Source organism: Scatophagus argus, chromosome 9, assembly GCF_020382885.2.
Source record: "Scatophagus argus isolate fScaArg1 chromosome 9, fScaArg1.pri, whole genome shotgun sequence".
Taxonomy (NCBI): domain Eukaryota; kingdom Metazoa; phylum Chordata; class Actinopteri; family Scatophagidae; genus Scatophagus; species Scatophagus argus.
The window spans coordinates 19612044-19637042 of NC_058501.1; the positions used below are offsets into that span (position 1 = coordinate 19612044).

The window sequence follows — 24999 nt, forward strand, 5'->3', positions numbered from 1 at the left end:
AACAGCTTCATATATCAGCCAAAACTCAGGCTTTACAGGAAACAGAAACCAAACTCAGTTAATTCAACAGTCACTGTCATAAAAGGATCAATAAAGTATCTATCTATAATGAAGCTGAAGATGAGAGAGTTAAAATGTGGAAAGCAGAGATGTATTTCTATTATTTGAGTCAGATAAGTATTGATTAGGCTACAGCACACCAAAACCTGTAGGAGAGGAAACTGCAATAAAGCTCTGTTGAACTTCATTATCTTTTTTGTACATGTTGTTCTGGTACATTATGTAAACATAAAACAAATGTTCAAATGGTTTATTATTTTTAGTTTAAAAACAGTTTTTTATTCCTTCCTGTTACAGATTTTGCATTTACCATACATCATAGTAAAGTGACCAAAACACAGATGTCACAAACATTAACTCTGCTTTTCAAGTGCCCTGCAGATGCACGTTTTTAGATCTTTTGTGCTGCTTCTTTAGCCATCGTACTGAAACCTTCCAGACCTTTCATCCTTTCATTCTCATCTCTATACCAAGCTCTTGAGCCAACACGTGCACACACTTGCACACAAACACCTGTGCGCACACACACACAAAAAAACTGTTTTCTGAAAAAAAGTATCAACAGCAGTCATCATATTGATATTTGTGAGCTTTTGATATTGGGGATATATATTTTTACAGAAACAGGACACACTGGGAATGGCGTTATTTGTTGATTTTTGTTGGAAAATATACACCGACCTGTATAAAAGGACACACATTTGTAGACTTAGATTAAAATCAACATTAATTTTTTTTTAAAAAATGGCAAACTGGTTGATTTATTTTACTTCTGAGCACTTGTCACAGTTTGACTTCTAAACTGTAATGTGGAAAAGGAATGACTTTAACAATACTGAAAGTGGATCTGACAAATAATAATATACTATCATGCCAACAACAAAGGAACCTTATTACAAATAAACCATCGCTATAAAACCTTGAACACAAGACAGAGGTGCTTCAGCCAGCAGTCTGATAGGAAAATTAAAGAGCTCAAGATAAAAGCATACCTCAGAGTCAGGAGGAGGCGGAGGCGTGTCCATTTATCACACATCACTGTACCGTGCTGCGCTAATGAGCCATTCAGAGTAAGGTGGATGCAGATAAGAGAAAATAGCTCAGTTGGTCTCCATTAGCTGCATTTTAGATGTGCTCAAATGTTGCGTGTCTTTTCAAAGTTCTGCAGACCGAAAAAGTGATAAATGAAGGTACACGTAAATACGTTCCAGTGCTTTTAGCTGTCTTTCTGCTTTCACAACCCTCTCTTGGTTTATTGTTTTGAATTCATGCCAAGTTCTGCAAGCAACCTGTGAACCTGTGTCGTCTCCATTTGTGTACCACTTGTGTGACCTCACTGCAAACACAGGAAGTGAAGAGCCCCCCCCCCTCTTCCCTTAAAATCCATGACAGGGCTGAAAAAAGGAATTGATTTTGGAGCTGCAGCTGCACTCTTCACATAACACACAGAGACCCCCTAACACACACATCTCATTAAACTGCCACTGATTACCGTGAGCAGTTCATGCCTTGCAAAAAAAACAACAGACAGTTAACAGAGAACATTGGGAATAAGGGAGTAAACACTACTGAGAGGGTGTGATTGCATCAGTAAATACACACCCTGAAAAACGAGGGGAACCAAGGGAGGAGATAAAAAAAAACGCAGATTGGGAAAAAAAGCTCAAAAGAAAAGGAACAGGGAGTTGCAGACAATAAGGAAACTGATACCACAGAAGAAAAGAGAGCTGCTGATAAGGATTTATCTGTGTGAAGATAATGTTAACTAACTAGTAACGTCCTGCTTCCTCTAAATATTACAGAAGTGTATTGCTTCTGAAATAGTGCAAAGTCAGAGCTTCTTTTCACAATAAAAATGATCATTGCGACTGATGGGAATAGCATTAGTTTGAATCAGAGTACTGGACCAGTTATAATGACCTGAAGGAAGTTGTCGGGCACAAGTCTATGCCACTGCGACTGCAGAACTACCTGAGCTAACTGATCTAACAAACACCAACTGAGGCTAACCGAGGCAGACTGTAGCTATAACTGCAGCCATAACTCGACCGGACCAACACACCACGTGAGAAAGCAAAAGGTTAGCTCAGAAGAAAATTCCTACTGTGAATTCTTCCTCGTAGAATGCACAAAAATTGGAATGACGAGTTTTCTTGCAGTATTTGCACACCATCAGGAGAAAGAGGAAGATGGTCACCACCAGCACCGCCAGTCAGTCTGGAGGTCAGCCACCGTGAATGGCAAGGGTAACCCTCAGCCTGGTAATAAAACAACAATAGCAGGAATGTTCAGAATGTCCCCAGAGAACATAGACCCAGTCTATGTTATAGACTACTGAATACACTATCTGTGCCTTTAGCAAATGGTAGGTCGCATGGAAGCAGGAGGGGTGGGGTAGCATAAGGGAAGGGCGGGTATGAGGCTAATTCACTATGATGTATTTAGTGGTAAAATATGTTTGTTTGCACCTTTGTAATCTATTCTAGCAAAGACAGTTTTGCACATGACATTCACAGGATGTCACTAGGGTCTGGCCACTGGCATACTTGCTGGTTCAGTTTGCTGACAGGTTTCACTGCATCACTTCTCAAAGTCAGCACAGTCAAAGGTCACCTGCACCTGTAAGGGGGTGGGGGGGGCTGTAAATTTAAATAATTTACGACCATGTTGTCTTTTATTTCCCTTAGTGTGATTTAATACTTAACACTGCAAAAATGTGTGTGTATGCATAGACAGAGAGGTAGAGAGAGATAGAGTGTGGGAGAATTCCCTGTTTCTTTGTGTTTCTCTCTAGGGTGCTGGGAAAAGAGTGCTGTTTAGTCTGAATCATCTGAGTTTAGTCTGCGAGTCTTTGTGAGCTGGAAGTTTGACTCGCATCAGGAGGTCTTGAACTATTGTAAGTTTAACATCCAACCTACTTGATGTACTTGACCCATCATTTGTATAGCTCAAGCTCCATCAACACCGGATCTTTCGTTTTTTAATGGCTACCATGTAGCCATGTCTCCAAGAAATGATGTTATATGAACTAGCTTGCAGCAGCAAATGTATTTATAAGGGACCCATAATAGGAACCAATTATGTTTTCTCCTAACATGATGAGTAAATGTTGTTAAATCAGTGTAGATGGCAAGTTGCAAAACAGACTCAGAGTGTGACGTTGTCAGACGGTGGTTTGTGGTGTTGGAGTCCTGTACTGTACAAGCCGGATACCCACCTCAACCACCTCCAATGCAAATCTGGTGAGGCGTATAAATGTAATGTTTGATTCAGCGAAACAAACATTATCTCTGAAAATATTCCAAGATTTACGTTTCCCTGATTTACATATTTGCTGCTGCAAATTAGTTCTATGTAAACATAATTTCAAGGCGACAGGATTGAGCCATGATAACCGTGATGACATCCTCAGGGTAACTTTTCAAAGTTTTAAGAGCTAACACCAGAAACATTACACTAACACCATATGGCATACAGTACAGACAGTAGACCACCACTGCTCATCAGTACAGACAGTAGACCACCACTGCTCATTAGTACAGACAGATCACCACTGCTCATTAGCACCGCTGCACTGATCTTCCTTGAACAGTTTCTTCTCGTCCTCTCCAACAACAGGTGGTATCACCAGAGGCTCATGTGATTCCACAGCAGTATGTCTCAAACAGCAGAGAGCCTGGCAGACCATGACGTAATGGCCGAAAACGTGCTATCAGTTAGAAGCGGGGCCAAAACACGTGGAGTTGGCTCCTCTCTCCACTCACCCCCCCAGGGGCCCCTCTCTATTCTCCTTTTCCTCGTCACCCTCACCCTCACCCTCAGCCCCACCACCTCCCTTCTGCTCCACCGCACTCTGTTTGTGAGTGCATGAATCGCTCCATTTCACCATACCCAACTCCCAGCCCACTACCAATCCCACAACTGCTTCAATAATAGAAGTCCCCCCCTCCCTCTGCTTTCATTTCCATGACAACCCACAATGAGGAGAGAGAGAGAGAGAGAGAGAGAGAGAGAGAGAAAGAGAGAGAGAGGGAGAGGAAAATAGCAAAGGCAGGAAAAAATGTGAATGAGAGGGTGGGAGTGCCGTCCCTTGACCTCTGGTTCTATTTGTAATGAAGGAAAACTCCACTACAAGAGCCTGAGTTTCAGTAAGGTTAAACTGGCCAGTCAAGAGAGCTCCAGTGGGAGCACTGCTCAGTCATCATGCGAGGTGCTTCAGTTTTGTGTAGGGCTTTTCAAAAAAGAATTTACACAGTGTGCTAGGAAAAAGAGGGGACCAAAGAGAAAGAAAACAAAACAAGAAAAACAAGTCTTTGTTCACACTACAAGTACTACAGCAGCTAGATGCCGTTTACAGTGTTCACCATCACGGTGCAGCACACTAACGTGCTAACAAAATACAGCTGAAGCTGCTGGTGAAGGTTGTTGGTTTTGCAAGTATTTTCAAGTATTGAACAAATTAAAGAGTTGACTTGATGATGGAGCTAGATGGAAACTAAAGAGATTAACAGTGTCATTACAGTACACCTGAGGGGGACATAAATACCTGTACAAAACCACCAACCACAGTATTTTTTGAGACTACAAAGTAATTACGGTACATCAGCACATCATCTGAAGATGATGCCTGTCTGTGTCAAATTTTGTGCCAATTAAGAAGATGAAAAGATTCTTTTCTGGATAAGTGTGAAATTTGACCTGCTGTTGTTGCTATATGAAAATCCAGGTGAACACCAAAGTCAGTAGGATTCATCCTCTGGGGAATATGAATGTCTGCTGAGATATTTCCATCTAGACCAAATACCCCACCAGCTGATGTGCTCTGCTCCACTTCTAGCGACTAGTGTGGCTACAGACATGGAGATGAAGACAAATCACAGAATGTAAAGATATAAAATCCAAATAAAAGGAAAATGTGTTTTGTGCATCGCACATGCATCGATTTGGCTTAGAACAGAGAAAGTTTCATCTTCCAAAGGATTTCAAATTGCATGCTTTTACTTCATATAGATGCAAGAATGCACACTACTTTTACATTTTTTTACATTTTTGTTACCTTTGGAAAGGTCTCATTAATGAAACTAAAAGGTCATGGGGTCACTTCTCTGTGATAGAATTCATTGATTCAGTGTCATATGGATGGATGGCCTTCAGAGTGACACAAACAGAGATAAACAAAGGATGAAAGGTCTTGAGGTCAAACCCCAGCGAAGCTTTGTCACTCACACACATACACATAAGATTAGTTGCTTTAATTCAACTCCCAGGATTACAGTCAGGATTAATTCTATATGTCTCAGAACTGGTGAGAGAATATTTCTGTCCAGCTGTGAGTACAGCAGCTGTCCATTACTTGTGTTGTGTCTAGCCTGTTTGAATACTTGGCTACTCTTTTCCAAACTGAGCCAAAGTGGAAAAGAGGAGATAACATGAGACTATTGGCTTCCAGTCAATTGTTTGTGAGATTATTCCTTCCTCCCCCCGAGGGTCATGAAGATAACAAGATATATTCCTATCAAGTGTTCCTGAGGGAGACAAATACTGCATCAGCAATTAACAGACGCATGCAATGACTGCGGCAAAAAACGACAGACCAAATGATACTGTTTATACACAAGTCAAAATTCCAATACAGTAAAGTGTCATCAACACTCAGGGGAGTGACAACAATGCAAAGAATGTGCTCATAATCTGCAATCATGATCGTGTTGCACACTTCTACTGCATGGTAAAAACAAACAAAACAAAACAACAAAAAAACTGTATGGCGTTTAGAAAGCAAATAATGAGGAGAACAGCCCTGACCATTCTCCTCATTATTTCTGTACCATGTAAGATTTCTGTATCCTGTGCATGCATGTGGTAAATGTACGTGAGCACCTGCAGGCATGTAGTATGTGCCCGTACACTTTATACAGACTTCAGTAATAGAAGCCCAACAGCCAGCTTGTTTGCGAGCTCTGTTGTTAATGGCACATTATAAAATGGATAATGAATTGTTAATTAACAGGCTTTTGAAGTGGTGGTGCGCTCAGGACTAGAGACATGATTTACTTTTCAGAGCAGAAGCAAAACAACTTTGATTCTTGCTGCAACCGCATTGTTGTATTTTTAATCAAATCCTGCAAGAAATGGTCAAATTTAGATTTCCACGTGCCAAGTTGAGTCTAGGACAGTGGGGAGTGGGGCGACCTGTCCTATGGAAGCTGGCAAGAAAGAGGGCTGAGCTCAATAATCCCCAGGGTTGTGGGCCTCCCAGTGTGACGTCCTCAATCTCCCCCAAGACCCTGTCGAAATCCCTCTGACAGCAGTCTGCATTATTTGCCTATCAGTGGCTTAGCTCCACCCCCTGGACAGAACCGAGATGGAGGGATTTAATGTGGACTAGAGAAGAAAAAAGAGAGGAACACTAGACAACACGAGACAATACCAACATTATTTCCTAATATATTCCCTCCGGTTCTTCAGACACATGTGGGAAACTAGAGAATGTGAGTCAGTGTGAACAATGACAAACTGTAACCTTGACTGTGTACTCTCTCCACTGCAAATGGATCTATTTTTCCTCAAGAACCAGTTGACACTGACTCGTTGCACTAATATGTCTGATCAAAGCTAGCAGTTTGCATCCTATTAGCTGAACAACCCTAATGCTACTGTGTAATGAAGCTTATTGGAATAAGAAAGACTGAGGGGGTTGCACTCACATTACATTCAATTGGCTGCAATAGGAAATGAGTTTGGGGTGAAAGCTGCTGCCAACACTGTAGCTGTCAGTATTCACGTGTCTCAATTGCACGCTCAGAGCTCACTCAATGCAAATTGGCATAAAGTGGCTGTTGTCATGTTTGACACAGCAATGCTAATGTCGCTTATTAGCAGCTTTAGTCAGGGCAGAGGACGTAATCAGTAACATTATCTGCTGGAAGTTTGACAGAAAACATGCAAGCGAACCCGACTTAACAACCTAGCTACCCGCTAACATGCTAATCATCAACACAGAAATCCAACAGTGGAATAATATGTGTAATATCATATCAAGGGAATATTATTTTGTATCTTTCACATAATAATTTAATTATAGAAACAACAGAGGAGGAGGGGAGTGGATTTGGCATCACCCTAAGCATTCATTTCCCTTTCTGACACCATCCAAGGCCAATGGAGAAAGATGCCTGAGTTTATTTACTGTCCTTCTACAAGAGGTAAATCAAAAGTTTTGATATGTGCTGTGAGAGGCCCAATCACTGTTTTGGCCAAAGGAGACTAATAAATATATCATATCACAAGTCTATGAACACAGGAAAGAGAAATGCCAATTTTGAATTACAGTGGCTGCAGCTCCAACCAATCCTAAATTATGTGCTTGACAGCATCTTAGGTGCAGGATGGAGAACATACATTAAAATATTTTCAGTTATGATTGGGTTTTGCAAGATCTTGAGCGCTTGTTTTGTCTCCTTTGATTAGTAAAAGACTGCACCCAAATAGGCACACATCTTGTCACACAAGGCCATGTGCATATAAATACATCTTTTAAAATTAGCGTTACAGCAAGTTGTTCAGAACAAACTATGAATAAGACATTACTAATATATTTAGTGAATTCCATGATTATTAGGAGCCAAGCCCAGTCTCTGAGCCTTACCCCGACTGTCAGAGCACAGGAGCTGACATGTATCTGCCAATTAACAAGGACTGCACTGTTGAGCTTATTAAAACTGATCTCACACAGACCTACTGAGACAGGCAATAATGACACACTGGGAAAAAAGAACAAATCAGGAAGGTGTGCACAAATATTTTTTTAGACACGTGGAATGTGTTCCTGGTGCTTCCACCCCTTTTCATTTCATTCCATTTCTAATATTACTCGAGCCAACCTTCTAAAGTGTAAACTCCAAACCCAGGTTTTAACACTAAACTCAAACCTTGAAGAAAAGAGGACAAGATAAAATGATTTTTCAGAAAAAAAGTCCTCACCTACAGTCTAAACTCACACAGTATACCAAGACCTTCACACAAGCACACACACTCACAAAGTCGGTGTTTCAAAGGAGATGTCAACATTGTGAAAACAGATGAGGGAACATGTGTGGAATTAAGCCTGTGAATATTCTCATTCATCCAGGTCATGGTTATCTCAAGGAAATTCAATCGAATGCAACTGGACTTAGTTATTTGTCTTTGAAGACGTTTCACCTCTCATCCAAGAGGCTTCATCAGTTCATGCTCGCTTGACTAGGCTGGGACTAGTCCAACTAGCTGGTGTGGAGACCCAGGTATTTAACCTCCACAGAGGTTAAATACCTGGGTGGTGGGTGGACAACCTGAGAGGTGAAACGTCTTCAAAGACAAATAACTAAGTCCAGTTGCATTCGATTGAATTTCCTTGAGATGTGTGGAATTGTTTATCACTTCATCACTTCCTCCAGCCTACGTCACTCACTAAGGAGAAAAGTTCCTCTCTGTTACAAATGGCTGCATGCAGATAACAAGCCAGTCTGACAGTTTAAGGTTCTTGTTTATTATCTAAGAGAATTTCAACAAAATAGGCTATTCAATACAAAAGAAACTCAATGTTGAATGTCAAGACATTCATCTTCAATACAGTCTTAAATAAAATATGCCCTTGAAGCAACATTATCGTTATCATAAAATCATTGTGATAGTACTGATTTTTAATGGGGAAAATAGTGGCTCTTTCATTCCCAGTCTGCACCCTAAACATCTGCATTTGAATTGGAAGTCCGACACCACCAGCTATGGGTCTTGAAGTGAGAAGAAGCTGGCTGTTCTGGGATTCTCAGTGAAGTACAGAGTGACAAAGCAAGAGGCAAGACAAGAGTAAATCTGACTGGTTTTAGTCATTGGCGAGAGAAGGAATTGCACTTTGAAAATGTAGGTGCAGATTCTTACATATTGTTACTTAATAACTTAGGTCCTGCTAAGTTTTCTGTAAGACACAGTAAAACAGCGTCATCAGAAGGCACCAGTAAAACAGCATTAAATATGTTTGCTTCCAGACAAATCACTACCCCGCTAGGCAGTTTTTACAAAGGCATAACAATCCCATTTGCCAAAGCCCTGAGCAAATGTAAAATGACTTTTACATTCTAACTTACATGCACAAAAAACTGGAAAAAGCTGTTAAAATATTTTAAAACAGTACATTCACAGCCAACGTAACCAAAATTTATCCCGCTTTAAAACTCCAAACGCAAAAAAGTTGGTTCACTGTGTAAAATGTAAATAAGAACAAAGTGCAATCATTTGAAACAAACTTCTTGACAGTTTTACGAAACGTTTTTGATGTAGTAAAGTCCTCCATGTCATGTTTCACAAAGTGTCGTCCCATCCGTGCTTGTGAACAACTGAGCCTTTCATACCCGAGCAAGATACTATCACTTGTTAACAATTAACCTGTATCCCTTTTCGAGCATTCCACAGCTTTCCCAGTCTTGTTGCCTCTGTTTGAAAGGATTAATTAACATTAATTAATTAACACATTCCTTCTTAGTTTTATACAGCGTCTCGACTCTTTTGAAAATGGAGTTATATATCAGTTCCGTGCACAGTCAGTTATGTTCGCCGCTGCCTCACGCCATCTAGACGACACAGGACCAGCCTGTTGATAAATCTGTCCTTTGATGTACAACATCAGCAGCCATTAAAGAAGAGTGTCCTCGCTGTCCTCGTTGTGCGTGCTGAGCTGGGTTTTCCTGCGAGCTGTGATGGCCGCCCAGATTCGACACAGCATGCCACCTCTGAAACAGCATGATTGGACAGATTTAACAAGGTCGCAAACGAGCTATACCTCAAACACCACTGGGGATTTTTGATGAAACTCAAACTAACGAGCTAGACTCGATCTTTTCTGCACATTTTCTGACATTTGTGTATGGACAGATGGTGTGAGCGCGATGTGGGGAGACAGCTCACCTTATTCCACAGTACATCAGGTCATCCCTGGAGGCCATGTGGAGGAGACAGTCCAAGGTGAACTCATGAGAGAGTAACTAGAAAACAGGATCACGCAGGTGTGGCTTAACAGTGGATACATGAGTAATACCAGCCAGCCTCAGAAGTAACAAAAAAACTGCACTTTATTTAAGTTTACCTTATTAATAGTATCTTGATCTACAGGGACGGACTTGAGCCAGTGCACCAAAGCCTTCACTTCTGGATTAGAGCTGTTCTGTGAAGCTAATCCACCATCTACAACATACAGAGATGAAAAGCATTCAGGCGGCCTGGTGCAAATTACAGACCTACTGCAACTCGTGGTGTTGATATTACACATAAGAAAAACTCTTATCGTGTCTCCGCAGGCAGCCTCTAGTCATTATCCAAACAAATAAGTCAAGTTTGAGCACATTAGTCGATGATCCCAGTGTCTACGCCTCTGACACAAAACCAGTCAGGCAGAAATCCAGAGCCTGAAGCTGAGGTGTGGTGGGAATTGACTGGTACAAGTGTTCAGAAACAGTAATGGGAATCACTCACTATATTGATAATCCAAAGAGGGTTTGTTCCATTGATGCAATACTGGTCTTGCTGCAGCTTGTGCAGTTAATCATGAGGCCATAACCTGAACTATTACCAACTCTTTAAGATACTCACATTACTGGCAAACAGCTTCAGATACATTAAATTATTTTTTATCAACTTGCACAAAATACTCACCTCTATGTTTATTTGGTATATTTACTTTATAATATTACAAGCAATCATAACAAACAGTTTCACTTTAGCTGAATGTAGAGGTTTGAAAATGCAGCCTGATTCAGATCAAATAGAATGTGCAAATATTCCTCAGTGTTTGTTTTAACCTGCTTGGCATAGTGGAAGGGAAGGTTTCGACAGACTGATGCCAAAGCTACTGGAAGATGCCTGTTGCGATACGAGATCTGAGACAGATCTGAGATACTGAGTGGACGGATTGCAAAATCCAGGCGTTTTTTTTTGTACAAAATGTATAATTTGTGTTGTCTTGAGCTTCGTTTTCTTGCCGAACCACATTCACCACACAGCTACATTCTATTAAGTTATATAGCCAGACTAGCAATAGATGTCAACTTGACGTGACTCATTCTGACTGATTGAGCCTCAAATTAGTTTTGGTTACCTATTCCCCCCCCCAGACACACACACACACACACATCATTACGTAAAGTTCATGTGTTAAATACGCGAATGTAAGAAGTGTTGGTTTAAAGAACATTACCCTCATCCGCTGCTTTCCTCAATGCATTTATCTGTTCTTGTTTCCTGTGGACAGAGTTCCTCAGTAGCTCCTGGTACTCTCTCTCCTTCTCACTCAGCTCATTCAGCAGTCTACAACAAACAGACTTCATCACTCAGCAGAAAGCAGTGCACCTCAAGATTTGTATAAATCACTATGTTAGACTGTCTAATGTTAGAGATATTTATGTTTTTCCCACAGTAACACTGCTGTCTCCAAATGTTGTTCATCTCAAAATCTCAAATACCATCAAAAATAAAAAAAACCCTAAATGCTACCCTCTGGTCTCTAGTCGTAGGTCTCTCAGTTTCTCACTGAGTGGACAGTTGGTATTGAGGATGAGGTCTGTAGGGGAGTTGGGGCTGACAGTCGGCAAGATCCCATTCATGAATGATGTCTGCTGTGTGTCTGCCACCCGCTGGTCAGGAACTGGAACGACAGGAGTGTCTGGGCTGGCACACTGCTCCTCAGGAATGCTGTCCTCAATCTCAAACGAGGACTGCAGCTGCAGTTTCAGCTCTAAGAGCGGAGGTGGGATGGAAGGGAGCACAGACAATAAAACGACAAACACTGGGAATCCCCAAAAAGTAAACATACTGAAAAAAAACGATACAAACCAAATTCACAAGAGGATAAGATTTAAATTGTTACTCCCACAATCACATTTGCCACTTATGCCATGTAAGATGAAGTTCTACCTGGTAGAAGCACAGTGATGGCATCCTGTACTGCCTGCCTTAGCAGATTGTCCAGAGCAAACATCCAGTGAGGTTTCACTTGCTGTTGCCTCAAAACCTTCTTCACCTAAGCACAGAGCAGATAGGTTAATGTGACTGTGAGAAGAGAGACATTTCATCCAAAAATCCCAACAGTCTACTCTGAAGTAACTTACTGCATCTTGGAAGCTGAACAGCACCACCTGCAGGCTGTTCAGTGGTATTGCGACATTAAGCAGTTTGGCTCTGAGGTCCAGCAGGCTACTGGTCAGCTGCTTCCTGTCCGGGGAGCGGATATTGTCTCGTAAGCAGCCAATAAGCTCAGTGATGTGGTCTGCAGTTATCGCTGGTTCCTCACCATGCTTTGAAAAAAAAAATAAAAAAATGATACAATATTCTGTCATTCTTACGTAGAATTTTTAATCTAATAAAAAAATGTTACCTCATGCTTTTTCCAGATTACTCTTTGTTTAAAATACCTGAAGCGCACACTAAAACATTTTGTGCATATTCCAACATTCAGTAAATTTACATTAATGCAATAAAACCCAGCAATTATCTCTTCGCTTTGTATGAAATCTTCCATCCATCTTTAAATTTTTTGACATTTTTAAGAAACCATTAAAGGTTCTATAAATCTTCTATGGCTGTTTTTATGCTAATGGAAAAGAGACAACAGTTTTCAAGCGGAAAACAAATGCCAAACAAAGTTCAAAATAATTTGATAAAAATGCCCTAAGGCTCAGAATTATGAACTTAAATGGCAATTTTAAGATTAACCTTTCGATCACTGCAGACAGCGAGGCCTGGCGGCTGTTGGAGCACATGGAGGTTCATACTTTTGGCAATCCAAATACATGTATGGACAATTTGTGTAATCAGAACTCAGCAGCACGTAACTCGTTTCCAAATGTTTGCCTTCTGTTTTCATTTCTCTGTTTTACACAGCACATCCAAGTTCTTCGTCTTTTTTAATCAAGGTTGTGTTGTGTAGAAATTGTCATTTACGATGTCTTTATTACCAAAGATTTTACCAATATTGATAAGCAGCACCAGCGAAGTATAATAAAATCTGATGAAGAGATCAATAATCTGACTTATCTCTCCATAACAAAGCTTTACTTAGATGTCCTATATAATCTGTTACATTCCTTCTTACTGTGTAACAAGTTTAATCAGTACTGTCCCTGTCAGGTTTTCACAGTGTTTTGACCTGTACTATTGTGACTTTTCTTCACCCACCTGAGGTACAGATTCCTGAATATTAAAGACGACAAGATTGATGTAGTCAGTTAGGACTCGGTGCAGTGTGGCTCTCCTTTCACTGTCCTTTCTCAGCATAAAAAGACCAATACTCTCTTCTGTTGAGGCAGGACTGGCCATGTCTGATGGAGAATCCCCTGGTATGCTGGACAGTGGGGGGGCAATGAAGAGATCAATCACACACATCAATCGATAAAGATAAACAAATACAAATCAGTAATGTATGCAGTGAAAAGAAACTCCCAAGACAAAGAAACTTAAGATGTGGGTATCAATATTTCATGTGTGATTTAAAAGTTGGTTCATTCTAGTGTAAACAGGTTATCTATAGACTGTGGCATTTGATACAGTGGCATTACACCCTTCTTGTCCCTACACAGGATGTACCTACACCAGGCTGTTTGACTGAAACCTCAGTGTGGTTTGCCACTCACATAAGATGCTGCAGAACCAGTGCACAGATTATAAGACTTTCATCTTCTGCTGAATGCTCTAACTTACGGCAGGAAGCTGGTGCTGGGTGGGCTCTCTGAGATTTCATTTGCTCTGCAGGTGGCCTGTTGCCTCCTGAGGTCCAGTGAGCAGGACAGGTCGATTGAGTCCGAGTATGAATCAGTGTCCTCCACGAGGATGGAGACGGGTACAGACAAGCTGCGCTGATAGTCAGCTGCGAAACCCAGAGAGATTGTGGTTAGATACGTGAGTGTTCAAAATCTCTGACATTTGATCAGGTTTCAGAAAAAACACCTACCACACACGTGTCATGACCAGTGCAATAACAGCAAAATATCATGTAACGGAAATGTGAAGCAATTAAGATAAAATGGCTGATGAGAACTGCTAATACATGAGAAAGGAGAGCAGTATGTTAATTTGATGTGTCGTGAAACTTCACCAGCAGAAAGGGGGTCTTCAGGTTCTGGTTGCTGCAGAACCTTGGCCTTCTTCCTGGGGGATGACCTGAGGAAGGTGTTCATCAGCAGCTGTGTAGCTGTGGCTCTGTTGTCTGGGTTCGGCGTGAAACAGTTCATGATGAAGTCCTTTGCTGCGTCTGACATGCACTCTGGAACCTTGGGGTGGATCTTAAACATGCCCACCTTGATGGGATTGTTTCAAGGTTACCGTCACAGTTCGAAGAAGATCGAATCACTGATATTTCAAAGGAAACTGTTCATGTTTAACAAGTATCAAATTTCTCATTAGCCAAAGACTCATTCAGTGTGACAAAATCCATTTTTACTCTAATGCAACCAACTTTTCCTAAACTTCTAAACAGAAAACTCATGATGCGAATGCCTGCAGACCATTAACACCTTTTCATCTCTCTCTCATCCACCTTAGTCCTCTGAGCTAAAAGCTAACAGCAGTTACCAGAGTCATTACAGTTCATGCTGAGCGAGACACCAACGTCTGTACCAAATTTCATGCCAGTCCATTCAACACTTGTTGAGATTTTTCAATCAAAATCATAAATGTTAACCTCAAGAGGAGGAAAAGTCCAGAGTCAAAGATCACAGACGCTCAAAGTGTTGACTAACCATCACACTAATTCTGTTATCGGCCAAATTTAAAACTACACTTCTACGAAAATACCATAAAAAGGTTCACACATGCATGTATCAGAAAATACAGCGCTCCCTTATTTACCTTGAACATAGCTGCCTGAGGACTTCCCAGCTCATGGAAGGGCGTTTTTCCGGTTGCCATTTCTATAATAGTGCACCCCAGAGACCAGATATCAGCTGGCTTCCCATAACCCCGAGGTCCTTGGTCTATAATCTCTGGGGCCATGTACTGGAGAGTTCCTATTGAAAAATCATCATGAAAATATTTAGAAGGCAACTAGTATAATTATTAAATAAAACTTATTTTAATAAATGCAGCTTCTCCATATGACATACTTAAATCTGGAAATGGGGATCACTGTATTAAAGTGTGTGAGATGAGACAGATTTAAAACTGTTTTGACAAAAACAGAACCTTACCAGTAAATGTCTCGGTACAGGGGTTGATCCCTGCCAATCGTTTGGATGTTCCAAAGTCAGAGATCTTCAAGACTCCGCTGTAGGTGTTGATCAGTACATTGTCACCCTGCAGTACAGACAAATGATCAACACTGAGAGCTTTCACCTTTTGCAGCAACACAACTGTCTTGATGAAATGATGTTATAAAGGGAAATAATCTGTCCCTCGGAGTCCCAGGGTCCTCTGCTCACCTTAATGTCCCTGTGGACTATCTGATTGTCATGAAGGTATTTGAGGCCCTCGAGGATCTGTTTGGTGTAGAAGATGATGGTGGCTTCGTTGTCTTTCAGAGGACCCCATTTAGAGCGCAGGAGGGAAGACAAACTTCCTACAAGGAAGGACGTAAATCTATAGAAGCTGATTCTTTTCAAAGAACAAAATCCTGCTGTGAAAATCCTCTCACACTCATGTCCATGTAGGCGGAGATGAAAACAAAAGCCCTTTCTGCTTGCGTGTCTTACACTGGAAAAAAACAGTTTCCTGTTTTCATTGTTATTTCTCAACAGTTCTCGATATCAAGCAATATCAAGCCAATCTATGGTTAGGAATTGTTCATATATCTTCAGTGTTTATCTCACAATCACGCTCTCGTCTGAAAAACATTTTCCACAATGAGCAGAAGCTCTTTGGAAACACCCGCCAGATTAAAGTGGTTTCCAGTAGATGTTGCGCAATCGCACTTACACAATCAGGCACATGAGAGACGCAGACTTCCTTGATATTTAATAAAGACATCATCCTGTGAATAAGTCATACAGTAACCAGGAAAAAGAAGACTTTAAAGCATGGGCGGGGCTTCCTTGTGTTGGCACTTGTGTTTTGATGTCAGCAAAAGCTTCAAAGAACATTATTTCTAATGTTCTTATGTTTCTAATGTTCATTATTTCTAACATTATTTCTAATGATTTCTATATCTGTTTGCCCTAGTATTAATATACCATTACATAATTACTAGTTTGTAGATTTCATGAAAACAGAATGCAACACTGATGTATTAATTCTGAAAAAATTAAGCCGAAAAGCATTCACTAATGGTATAAACAGATGTGAAGATATAAAAATAAAACTAAATTGAAGGAAAAGTTGCTCTGTGTAAAGTTAGTCATCAGCTAATGTCAAATACTCTTAAATCAATACTTCAATACCATTTCTAAGTTTTACACTACAAGTGTGTGATCTTCGATTCATTTTTGTCTTTATTTATAACTTTATAGTCAGTATGTGTTTGTAGATTTGGCTAAGGATGTCCAGTAATGAACGGTTATCCTCCACTGCTCTTTGAAGCTAAAAGTACTACAAGTTTATAAATTTAGGAATCATACCTCCAGGTACTTCCTCCATGAAGATCTTGATGAAACCATCCTCACTGATAGAGCCCAGGTACTGCACAATATTTCTGTGTTTTAGCCTCTTGTGCAGAGCTATCTCCTCATGGAGAGGCTGAGAGTACCTGGGAGAGACAAACAAATAAAAGTAGAACTATGAGGTTTTGGTCAAGGATACACCCCATTTGGAAAGAAATGCAGAAATACACACACTCATACACATCCAAACAAAACAAAATCTGCACAATAAAACTGTGTGCGTCAAATCTAGTGTTTCCAAATTTAAAGTTCCAAATAAACCACTTTTATTGCTGGCCAGAAAGAAAATGGAAAAGTCTGGAACATGCATAACCAACGTCTCTTGACTGTGCATAATAACTTCCTCTGTGACAAATGGGGTTGAGATTGTGTTAGTTAAATAATGTTATTATGTAGTAGGCAGAAAGAACGTAGCAGGGGGCAACAATGATCAGGCTTGCATTTTAAATAAAAAAAAACAAACAAATAAAGCTTTTTTCCTCTCTCTTTTTGTTCAGCTAAGGGGTTCCTTTCTATTAGGTCACTTTACATCGGGATCATCACTAAACAACAACCAGTTCGAGGTTATATCTCAGCGTAAGTACTTTTTGCTGCCAATAGGAAAAAATAAAGACAAGTTACAATACCGTAAAGCAGAGAGGTCTGACAAATGCTTCAAAAGTTTCCTTCAACAGAATCCTTAATTTCCACATAAAACTGCAGCCTTAGCCCTTTGTGCAGATTGTAGAGTAACAAACAAAATGAAAACTATAAACTCTCGTCTCCCTCGGGATTCCTAAAGAGAACTGGGGATGCAGAGCAGGACGGCGACTTTCATCTCTGCCAAATCCTTTCGCCTCAGCGAGTGTTACAGCAAAAACAAAAAAATAACACTCTAATGAGAAACATCTGTGTGTTTTCTCATACGTGCTGTCCTTCTCGGGGATTTCCTTGATGGCGATGCGTACTTGGTTGCTCAGGTCCCTCCCGGCGTACACCACGCCATACGTCCCTTTACCCAGAATCACCTTGTCGCCGTTTTCATTGGTCTCATAGATGAACTATAGACAGAAATGAGAACATCACGAATGAGAATGCGATTATCGAAAGTAAGAGCATCAGCAGAATCATGAGGAATGAGGTGAGAGTGAGAGAACGGACGTTTCATTCAGGGACCTCTGACAGCAAAACATATCCAAAATGTTGAGAATAACATTTGTATGTACTGACACAAACATACACTGTGTACGACGCTGTATTCTGTGGAAAAGATGACACTGTGTTTACAAAATGTTTCTGTTCATGAGAATTTGATTTTCATCCAGCAATTGCAGTTTTTCTCTTTTTTTTAAAAAAATTTTCCTTAAGGGAAGTGAGACCTAAAATAGAGCACACTGTGTGTCAGAGCAGTGCAGAACTGTTCCTGACCTCCAGTATCCCCTCAGTTACATGGGCCAGGTCCTGAGCAGAGTCCTCAGCCTGTTGGAGCAGAGAGTTCACCAGCTCGCAGAAACTAGTGAGAGAAGAACAGTGCGAGAAGACATGAATGCAGATGTGATTCTGCCACTTTTGGAGCATGTTGTTAAATATTTGTCAAAGGCAATACCAACATACACAGTATAAAGAATTCATCCATGAAAATGCAAATGCCCCATATGTAAAGCAAAATGCACCTTTGCGAATAGAAAGCAGAGCTCTTGACCACTTGCAGGGCTACAGAGCTGCGTTTTTATTGGAGTGTGAGCACATGGTCGAAACATTACATCATGCATATCAACACGCTTAACACAGCATGCTTTGTGCACAGAAACATATGAAGACGCACACCTCAGTTTACTTTGTACATCACAACTTAACTGTTGTCTCTCGTTAACATCCATCCATCCATCCATTTTCTATACCGCTTATCCGTCAGGGTCGCGGGGGGGCTGGAGCCTATCCCAGCTGACTACAGGCGAGAGGCGGGGTTCACCCTGGACTGGTCGCCAGCCAATCGCAGGGCCAACACACAAAGACAAACAACCACACACTCTCACACTCACACCTAGGGGCAATTTAGAGTAGCCAGTTAACCTAATGTGCATGTTTTTGGTATTGTGGGAGGAAGCCGGAGTACCCGGAGAAAACCCACGCAGGCACAGGGAGAACATGCAAACTCCACATAGAAGGGCCCAGACCGGGATTCAAACCTGGAACCCTCTTGCTATGAGGCGACAGTGCTAACCACTGCACCACCGTGCCGCCCCTCTCGTTAACATGTTTTTCTTTTGTCTTTTCTGACTTGTTCCTTTTATTTTACCTTCAGTCCCATGTTTTGCTAATCATATTAGGGATACACACAATTTGAACAGCTGTATATAAACTTTCCATTGTTTCCCTCCTTTCTCCAAGTAGTATGTAGCCATGCAGATAGATTCAATTGTACTTGCATCTTGGTAGGGAGTTCCAAAGAAAACTCTCTACAGTCCCAAGTAACCAGATGTGACAGACGTTTTTTGGAGTGCTCCGAGGACCATAACTAAAACTGCCTTCACATCCATTAAATTAAGGTTGTAGCAGATGTTTCAGCCACAGATACAGACATGTTTTGTAGCTATGATTTCAGCAGTGGTAACCCAGCAAGGTTAGAAGAAATGATCGGAAGCTGCAATCTAGGTCATCTAGTCTAGGTCAAAAAAATCTGTTTCCTTAAAGCAAGCAAAAGAAAAATATGACTCATACATTGTAATTACATCACATACATTTTTCCAGGCCGCCCACTAGACTAAAACCAGTCTGCTTATTTGTCTGTCCACCTCCATTTATCTTCCTGCACGCTGTAGCGACAGTGAGTTCGTCTTCATCTAACCAGTCGGGTGGCCAGTGAGCAAATTATTTTCACTTCCTCACACAAAAGAAATCCACATCGCTCTGCCCTGCTGGGTCTTTGCCAACTTATTAGTCACTTACCCTTCACAGTGAAGCTCAGAGGGGAAGCAGAGCTGGAAGTCATCTGAGTTGTAATGGACATACAGGAAGCAGCTCCGTTCATCAATCTTTGAGGCACTTCAGAGGTTAAAAAAAAAAAACAAAAAGCAATCCCTCATTTACTTGTTTCGAAAATGTGTGCCAGCGTCCGAAACGGCATGCAAATGGAAGTGTGCTAACACGGGGAATGTTGACATTGCTTATAACAGACTGTATCCATCAACCCTCCCTTTTTGCTCCAGGGAACCACCATTAAATGTTGGTATCACAAATGGTATCAGGGAAAACAGGCGAGTTTATTGTAAGTGCTGATGACGAGCAGGGCCCTGCATCAACAGAAAAAAAAAAACATGCTCCCAAACGTGAAGAAATCTGATAAAGCTGATTTTAAGTGACCTTGCAGACTGTTTTGGGTATTTACTGAAAATTGCAAAACGACAAAGTCAGATGAAAACGCAAAGCAACCCTGATCAGGAGCCAGAGAGGAAACGGCAAAAAGCCGAACAAACAACAAAGAGAACAAACCTGAAACCATATTGACAGAACAAAAATCTGACAGACAGCCAAGGTTTCCCAGACAACCTGTACAGTTTGGGTTTTCTGGCTTTGCTTCAGGCTTGAACACACCCAACAAGCGAGGGCAGATATTTGAGAGATGTTAGCACACGCTGTACTCCACTTTACCTCACTCCCCGAATTGCAGAGGCCGGGAAAGTCCACTGGTGTAAACCTTTCTGCAGAATCAACCAAGAAGAAAAAACACAGGGTGAAGACAGTTTGAATGCTGATGCACAAGGCATTACACATCACAGAGCAGATTTCATTTGCATGTGCGTAAGCCTGCAAAGTGAAAGTAAACAGGTGTGAAGTAAGGCAAAGAACACGCATACACACTCACCAAATTAAACATTCACTGGACCATAAATTCAACATGAATAAATGCTGGTTCTTGCTTCCTGTTATTATGCAATTTATTCTGCCTTCTGAGTGTGTTAAAGGAACACAAGCATGTATGCCCTCATTAAGGTGGCTCTGGGAATGAAGGGCAGAAGGTCTACATACCTTCAAAGGTGTGACATGTTTCAACTGGACAGTGCGACTTTCGTCCTCCTCGCTAACACACACAATAGCTGGTTGGAAGACTTTACTGGGTTCCAGAATAAGCACCTGAAAAGCAGCAATTTTTAAATTCTATTATCAATATTTTGGTAATAGGCACATGGCTTTTATTTTTTTCAAATGTGGGGGGTGGGTTATTGATACTTTATATTTATTTGTGTGGTTAATTTAAAGGTTATCGATGTTGTCTTACTGGGCAGCGGTGTGTGGAGACAGTGGGTCTACAAGTCTGCATAAGCAGCTCCATCCAGAAGTCCACAGTGTCCTGTTTAGGAGATCTCACCTCAGGGAGCTTGGCAAACTGTCGGTACAGGATGAAAGTTTCCATAATAGATGCAACATACCTGAAAGAGAAGACATGGAGATCAGACCAGAATCCCTTGAAATGCATTCTAATCCTCAGGGGTTTCTGATTTTTTGATCAAATCATTCAAATGAAACTAAAACTAAATCCTGACGATGATCAGACACCCTGATCTGCATAATTTCTACTAACGAAGAAGTGGAGCCTCACCAGACAGGAGCCTTGAGTCGGTACAGTTTCTCAGAGGCCTCGATGACTTTCCTGTGTTCGTTCGCGAGGATGTTTGCTCCAAGGTAGAAGCCGACGTCCCAGTAGGCCTTCATCTTCTCTAAACTGCCCTTTCTACCCAGCAGGGTGCTCAGAGTCACACCTAACCACCAACATTATGACACAAAGCAAGGCAATTCATTAACAAATTTATTTTAAAAAATCTGATATTATGTGCTTCTAGCAATCATTTATTGGCACAAGTTTACCTTTCAAGTCAGGGGACGTAAAAGTAGCTGTAAAAATAATTTATTTCAGACATCTAAGAAGAAGAAGACTATGGCAGGAATAAAAGTCCAATTGGTTTTCCAGATATTACATTTTATCTTATAATATTTCAGATATAACCAGAATCGTGGTCTTAGCGATGAAGGCAAAGCCAAAGGTTTCGACCTTTACGACACGACAAGAGTAATGCATAACAAGTCTTAACTTTATGACACACCGAACCTGAAAGAATCTGAAAACGTGAAGCACCTATTTTCCGCAGCTCAATGGAAGTTTCAAATTCATGTCCAGCTGCCATCAGGAGGACCACGTTGTTGATGGCCGAGTGAAGAGTTGGCTCTGTCTCAAAAGCTTTTCCATACCTGACAAGTAATAGAAGAACAGTGCCGATGGATTACAGCAATCAAAAAGGTCTAGACCATTAAGTAGGACCTGTAGTGACAAACTGCACAACTGCCACCTTTCTCTCGTGTTAACAAAGTGTTTGTACCAATAGCAGGCCTGGTCTCTGCTGCGCTGATCAGTGAACCCAGAGCTCATGAACATGTCTTTGTAGATCCGTCCACACAGGCAGTAGATGTCTGATGCCACCTTGTCCCCTGACTCCACAATGGGCAGAATCAACTCCAAAGCCTTAGCGCGATCTCCAGGGCAATTCCTCCTGACACGATACAATCAGCAGAGATAAGCTCTAACAAAAGCTTTTCATCTTTTGTATACATTCAAAACAAATAAAGGCTTCAGGCTGAGAGCAGCACAAAATCACTACGGTGAGGCCAAAGAAGAGACTACAACTGTTTAAGTACTTGGGAAAACAAAAATAAGAGCCTTCTGAGTACCTGTTCAGAGCAAATATATAATGAAACTTGATGTTCTGATGTCGTGCTACCACACACATGGGCAGGTTGTTCAGAGTCTCCACCAGTTTGATTATGGAATCATAATCCTGAGAAAATAGGGTGCAGAATTATTCACCAATAAATTAAGAAAATAATCTGTGGTTGTTGCCTTAGATTCAGACGCACACACATAGACACACACCTGAATGTCCCTGTAGCACAACAACAGGTTCATGACTATATCAGGAGTGAGCAGCTCTACACTGTCAAGGCGTTTCTGAATGTGGCTCAACTCCTCGCTCAGGTCTTGGCCGCTGAACCGCTCCCGTGCCGTACGAATCTCATGCCTGATCGACTCCCTGAAGTACTCGCTGTAAGCACAAAGAACAGAGAGGTTGTAAAAGGCCACACTTTCGCAATCTACAGTAAGTCAGCTGAGTGAAGTCGAACACGGTGTGAATCTGTGAGCTGCAGCACAAGCACAAATGTCTGGGTAATCTGACACGATGATGATGATGATGATGTCTTTGGCAAAAGTTCTCAGCCTTGCAGTTTATGTCTGACCTGGATTGAACGTGTATATTGTTCAGCAAATGCACCAGCCTCTCCACCAGTGGGGTCAGCAGGGGCTCCAGCTGGAAACTAGGCTGCATCAGCTCTGTGATGCCAGTCATCATTGTAGCATCGCAGGCAAACACTTTGCCCTGAGGTGACACCATGTAAGGGATGAATGTGTAACTTCCACACTGCTCCTGAAGGAGGAAAATGCAAACATTGGGAAAAAAAATTGTCATGAGAGATCTCACATGGCCTCAATAGAGCTGAGTCATCATTTGCCGGGTGTCAGTGTTTTTGCTTTTTAATACTTAATGTTTCCATCCATCCATCCATTTTCTATACCGCTTATCCGTCAGGGTCGCGGGGGAGCTGGAGCCTATCCCAGCTGACTATGGACGAGAGGCAGGGTTCACCCTGGACTGGTCGCCAGTCAATCACAGGGCCAACACACAAAGACAGACAGCCACACACTCTCACACTCACACCTAGGGGCAATGTAGAGTAGCCAATTAACCTAATGTGCATGTTTTTGGTATTGTGGGAGGAAGCCGGAGTACCTGGAGAAAACCCACGCAGGCACAGGGAGAACATGCAAACTCCACATAGAAGGGCCCAGACCGGGATTCAAACCTGGAACCCTCTTGCTATGAGGCAACAGTGCTAACCACTGCACCACCATGCCGCCCTACTTAATGTTTCCTCTCAGTTAAAATCTTGGATGAATAGGGCTGATTTGCTTTCAATTTCAAATGAGCTTTGATCTTTCTGATAGACATAATGCCTTACATAAATATAAACTGACTACCTTTCGATTTTGTATCATTGGTCAGACAAAACAAGACATGGGATGGGTCCGGGCAACATCCCATCCCTGTTTCCTATTTTATTGACCATCCATTGATTGGTCAAGAAAATAATCAACAGATTATTTAATAATGAAAATATTCATTGGGTGGCAGCCGCAGTTGGACAAACAGGCTTGGGGGACATTAAGAAAAACAAACAGTTGTGGCCCACAGTGGGACATTAGTGTATGTCTTAATGTTATGCTGCACAGAGAACAAGTAGAAGCCCTGTGCTATTATAACTTGGTCAGTGGTTTGCTGCAAAATGTCTTAAAAGTAAACTATGGCCCCTCTAGTGCAGGACTGTTTACATGAGTTCACATTGTACTTCACAGGTGCATAGCGTGACACAAATTTTCATCACAAAATATTTCACACACTCAAGGGGCACCAGGGCAGTTTGTAATCCACAGCCAGCCCAAGTTTATTCATCGCATGTATTAATAATAAACAGCGGATGTTGCTTATAAATTACCTTGACGGCCTGTAGATCACTATCTTGCTTGTAACAATACAGGATTATGTTATTGGTCATGCTGAAACTTTCTCTCACTCCAAGGTGGTAGAAAAGGGAAGGCTGGCAGAATGAGTCGCTCATCTCAACCACCGCCACATCTGTAGAGGAAATTTGAACGGGCGGGTTAGTTTGCGTAATGAACGCAATGCCGCGTGCCATCAACACTCGCCTGCCCTCCACGCAGCATGTTTGCACTTGCCTGCATTGTAGAAACTATCCAGAATGTCTGTGGTGCCCAGGGATATTCTTTCAAATGAAATAGTTGTGAAAACGGCGTGTGCGTCCGCGCACGCTTCCTTCAGACATTTCAGTGACAGGTTCTCCTCGGTCTGCGGAACCGACGCGTCCTCATTGACGATGTATGCCACAGACACCGCTCTGGTCCGACTCCGTGGAGACACGACCTGTTTATTGGCCGAGCCGCTGACGCTCAGCTCTATTGCCAAAGAGTCCTGCCACAAACTTCCAGCTGACACCCACACCGGATCTTTCCTCTTCAGTTCACGCAGGCTCATTCGCCTGCGCTCCGTCGTGTACATTTTCTGCCTGATTCCACAGCTGAAAGTCAATGCATGTCATTAGCAGGGACAAGCTCCTTTAAAACCAGCGGCGCACAGTTGCTTGCTCTTGTAATTCCCCAGGTGCGCCCCCGCCTCTGCTCATACCACAAATCCAACAACATTCCCTGAACTCCCCTCCATTG

The 24999-nt window shown here is 41.7% G+C and overlaps 1 protein-coding gene across 1 annotated transcript; it reads right to left on the reverse strand.

Moving 5' to 3' along the window:
- Positions 1 to 8565: 8565 nt before the first annotated feature.
- Positions 8566 to 24980, reverse strand: si:ch211-1i11.3 (mitogen-activated protein kinase kinase kinase 5). Its single transcript, XM_046398426.1, has 28 exons — positions 24496 to 24980; positions 24255 to 24394; positions 22941 to 23128; positions 22579 to 22747; positions 22377 to 22483; positions 22028 to 22198; positions 21787 to 21899; positions 21253 to 21412; positions 20932 to 21082; positions 20682 to 20786; positions 20304 to 20353; positions 19602 to 19697; positions 18081 to 18165; positions 17580 to 17713; positions 16632 to 16759; positions 15501 to 15637; positions 15270 to 15375; positions 14932 to 15089; positions 14180 to 14381; positions 13786 to 13951; positions 13264 to 13429; positions 12198 to 12383; positions 12004 to 12109; positions 11584 to 11824; positions 11288 to 11397; positions 10181 to 10278; positions 10003 to 10079; positions 8566 to 9827 (listed from the first exon to the last, which is right to left on the reverse strand). The coding sequence occupies exons 1-28, from the start codon at positions 24833 to 24835 to the stop codon at positions 9731 to 9733; spliced, it is 3987 nt and encodes a 1328-aa protein (XP_046254382.1). The 5' UTR covers positions 24836 to 24980; the 3' UTR covers positions 8566 to 9730.
- Positions 24981 to 24999: the final 19 nt, after the last annotated feature.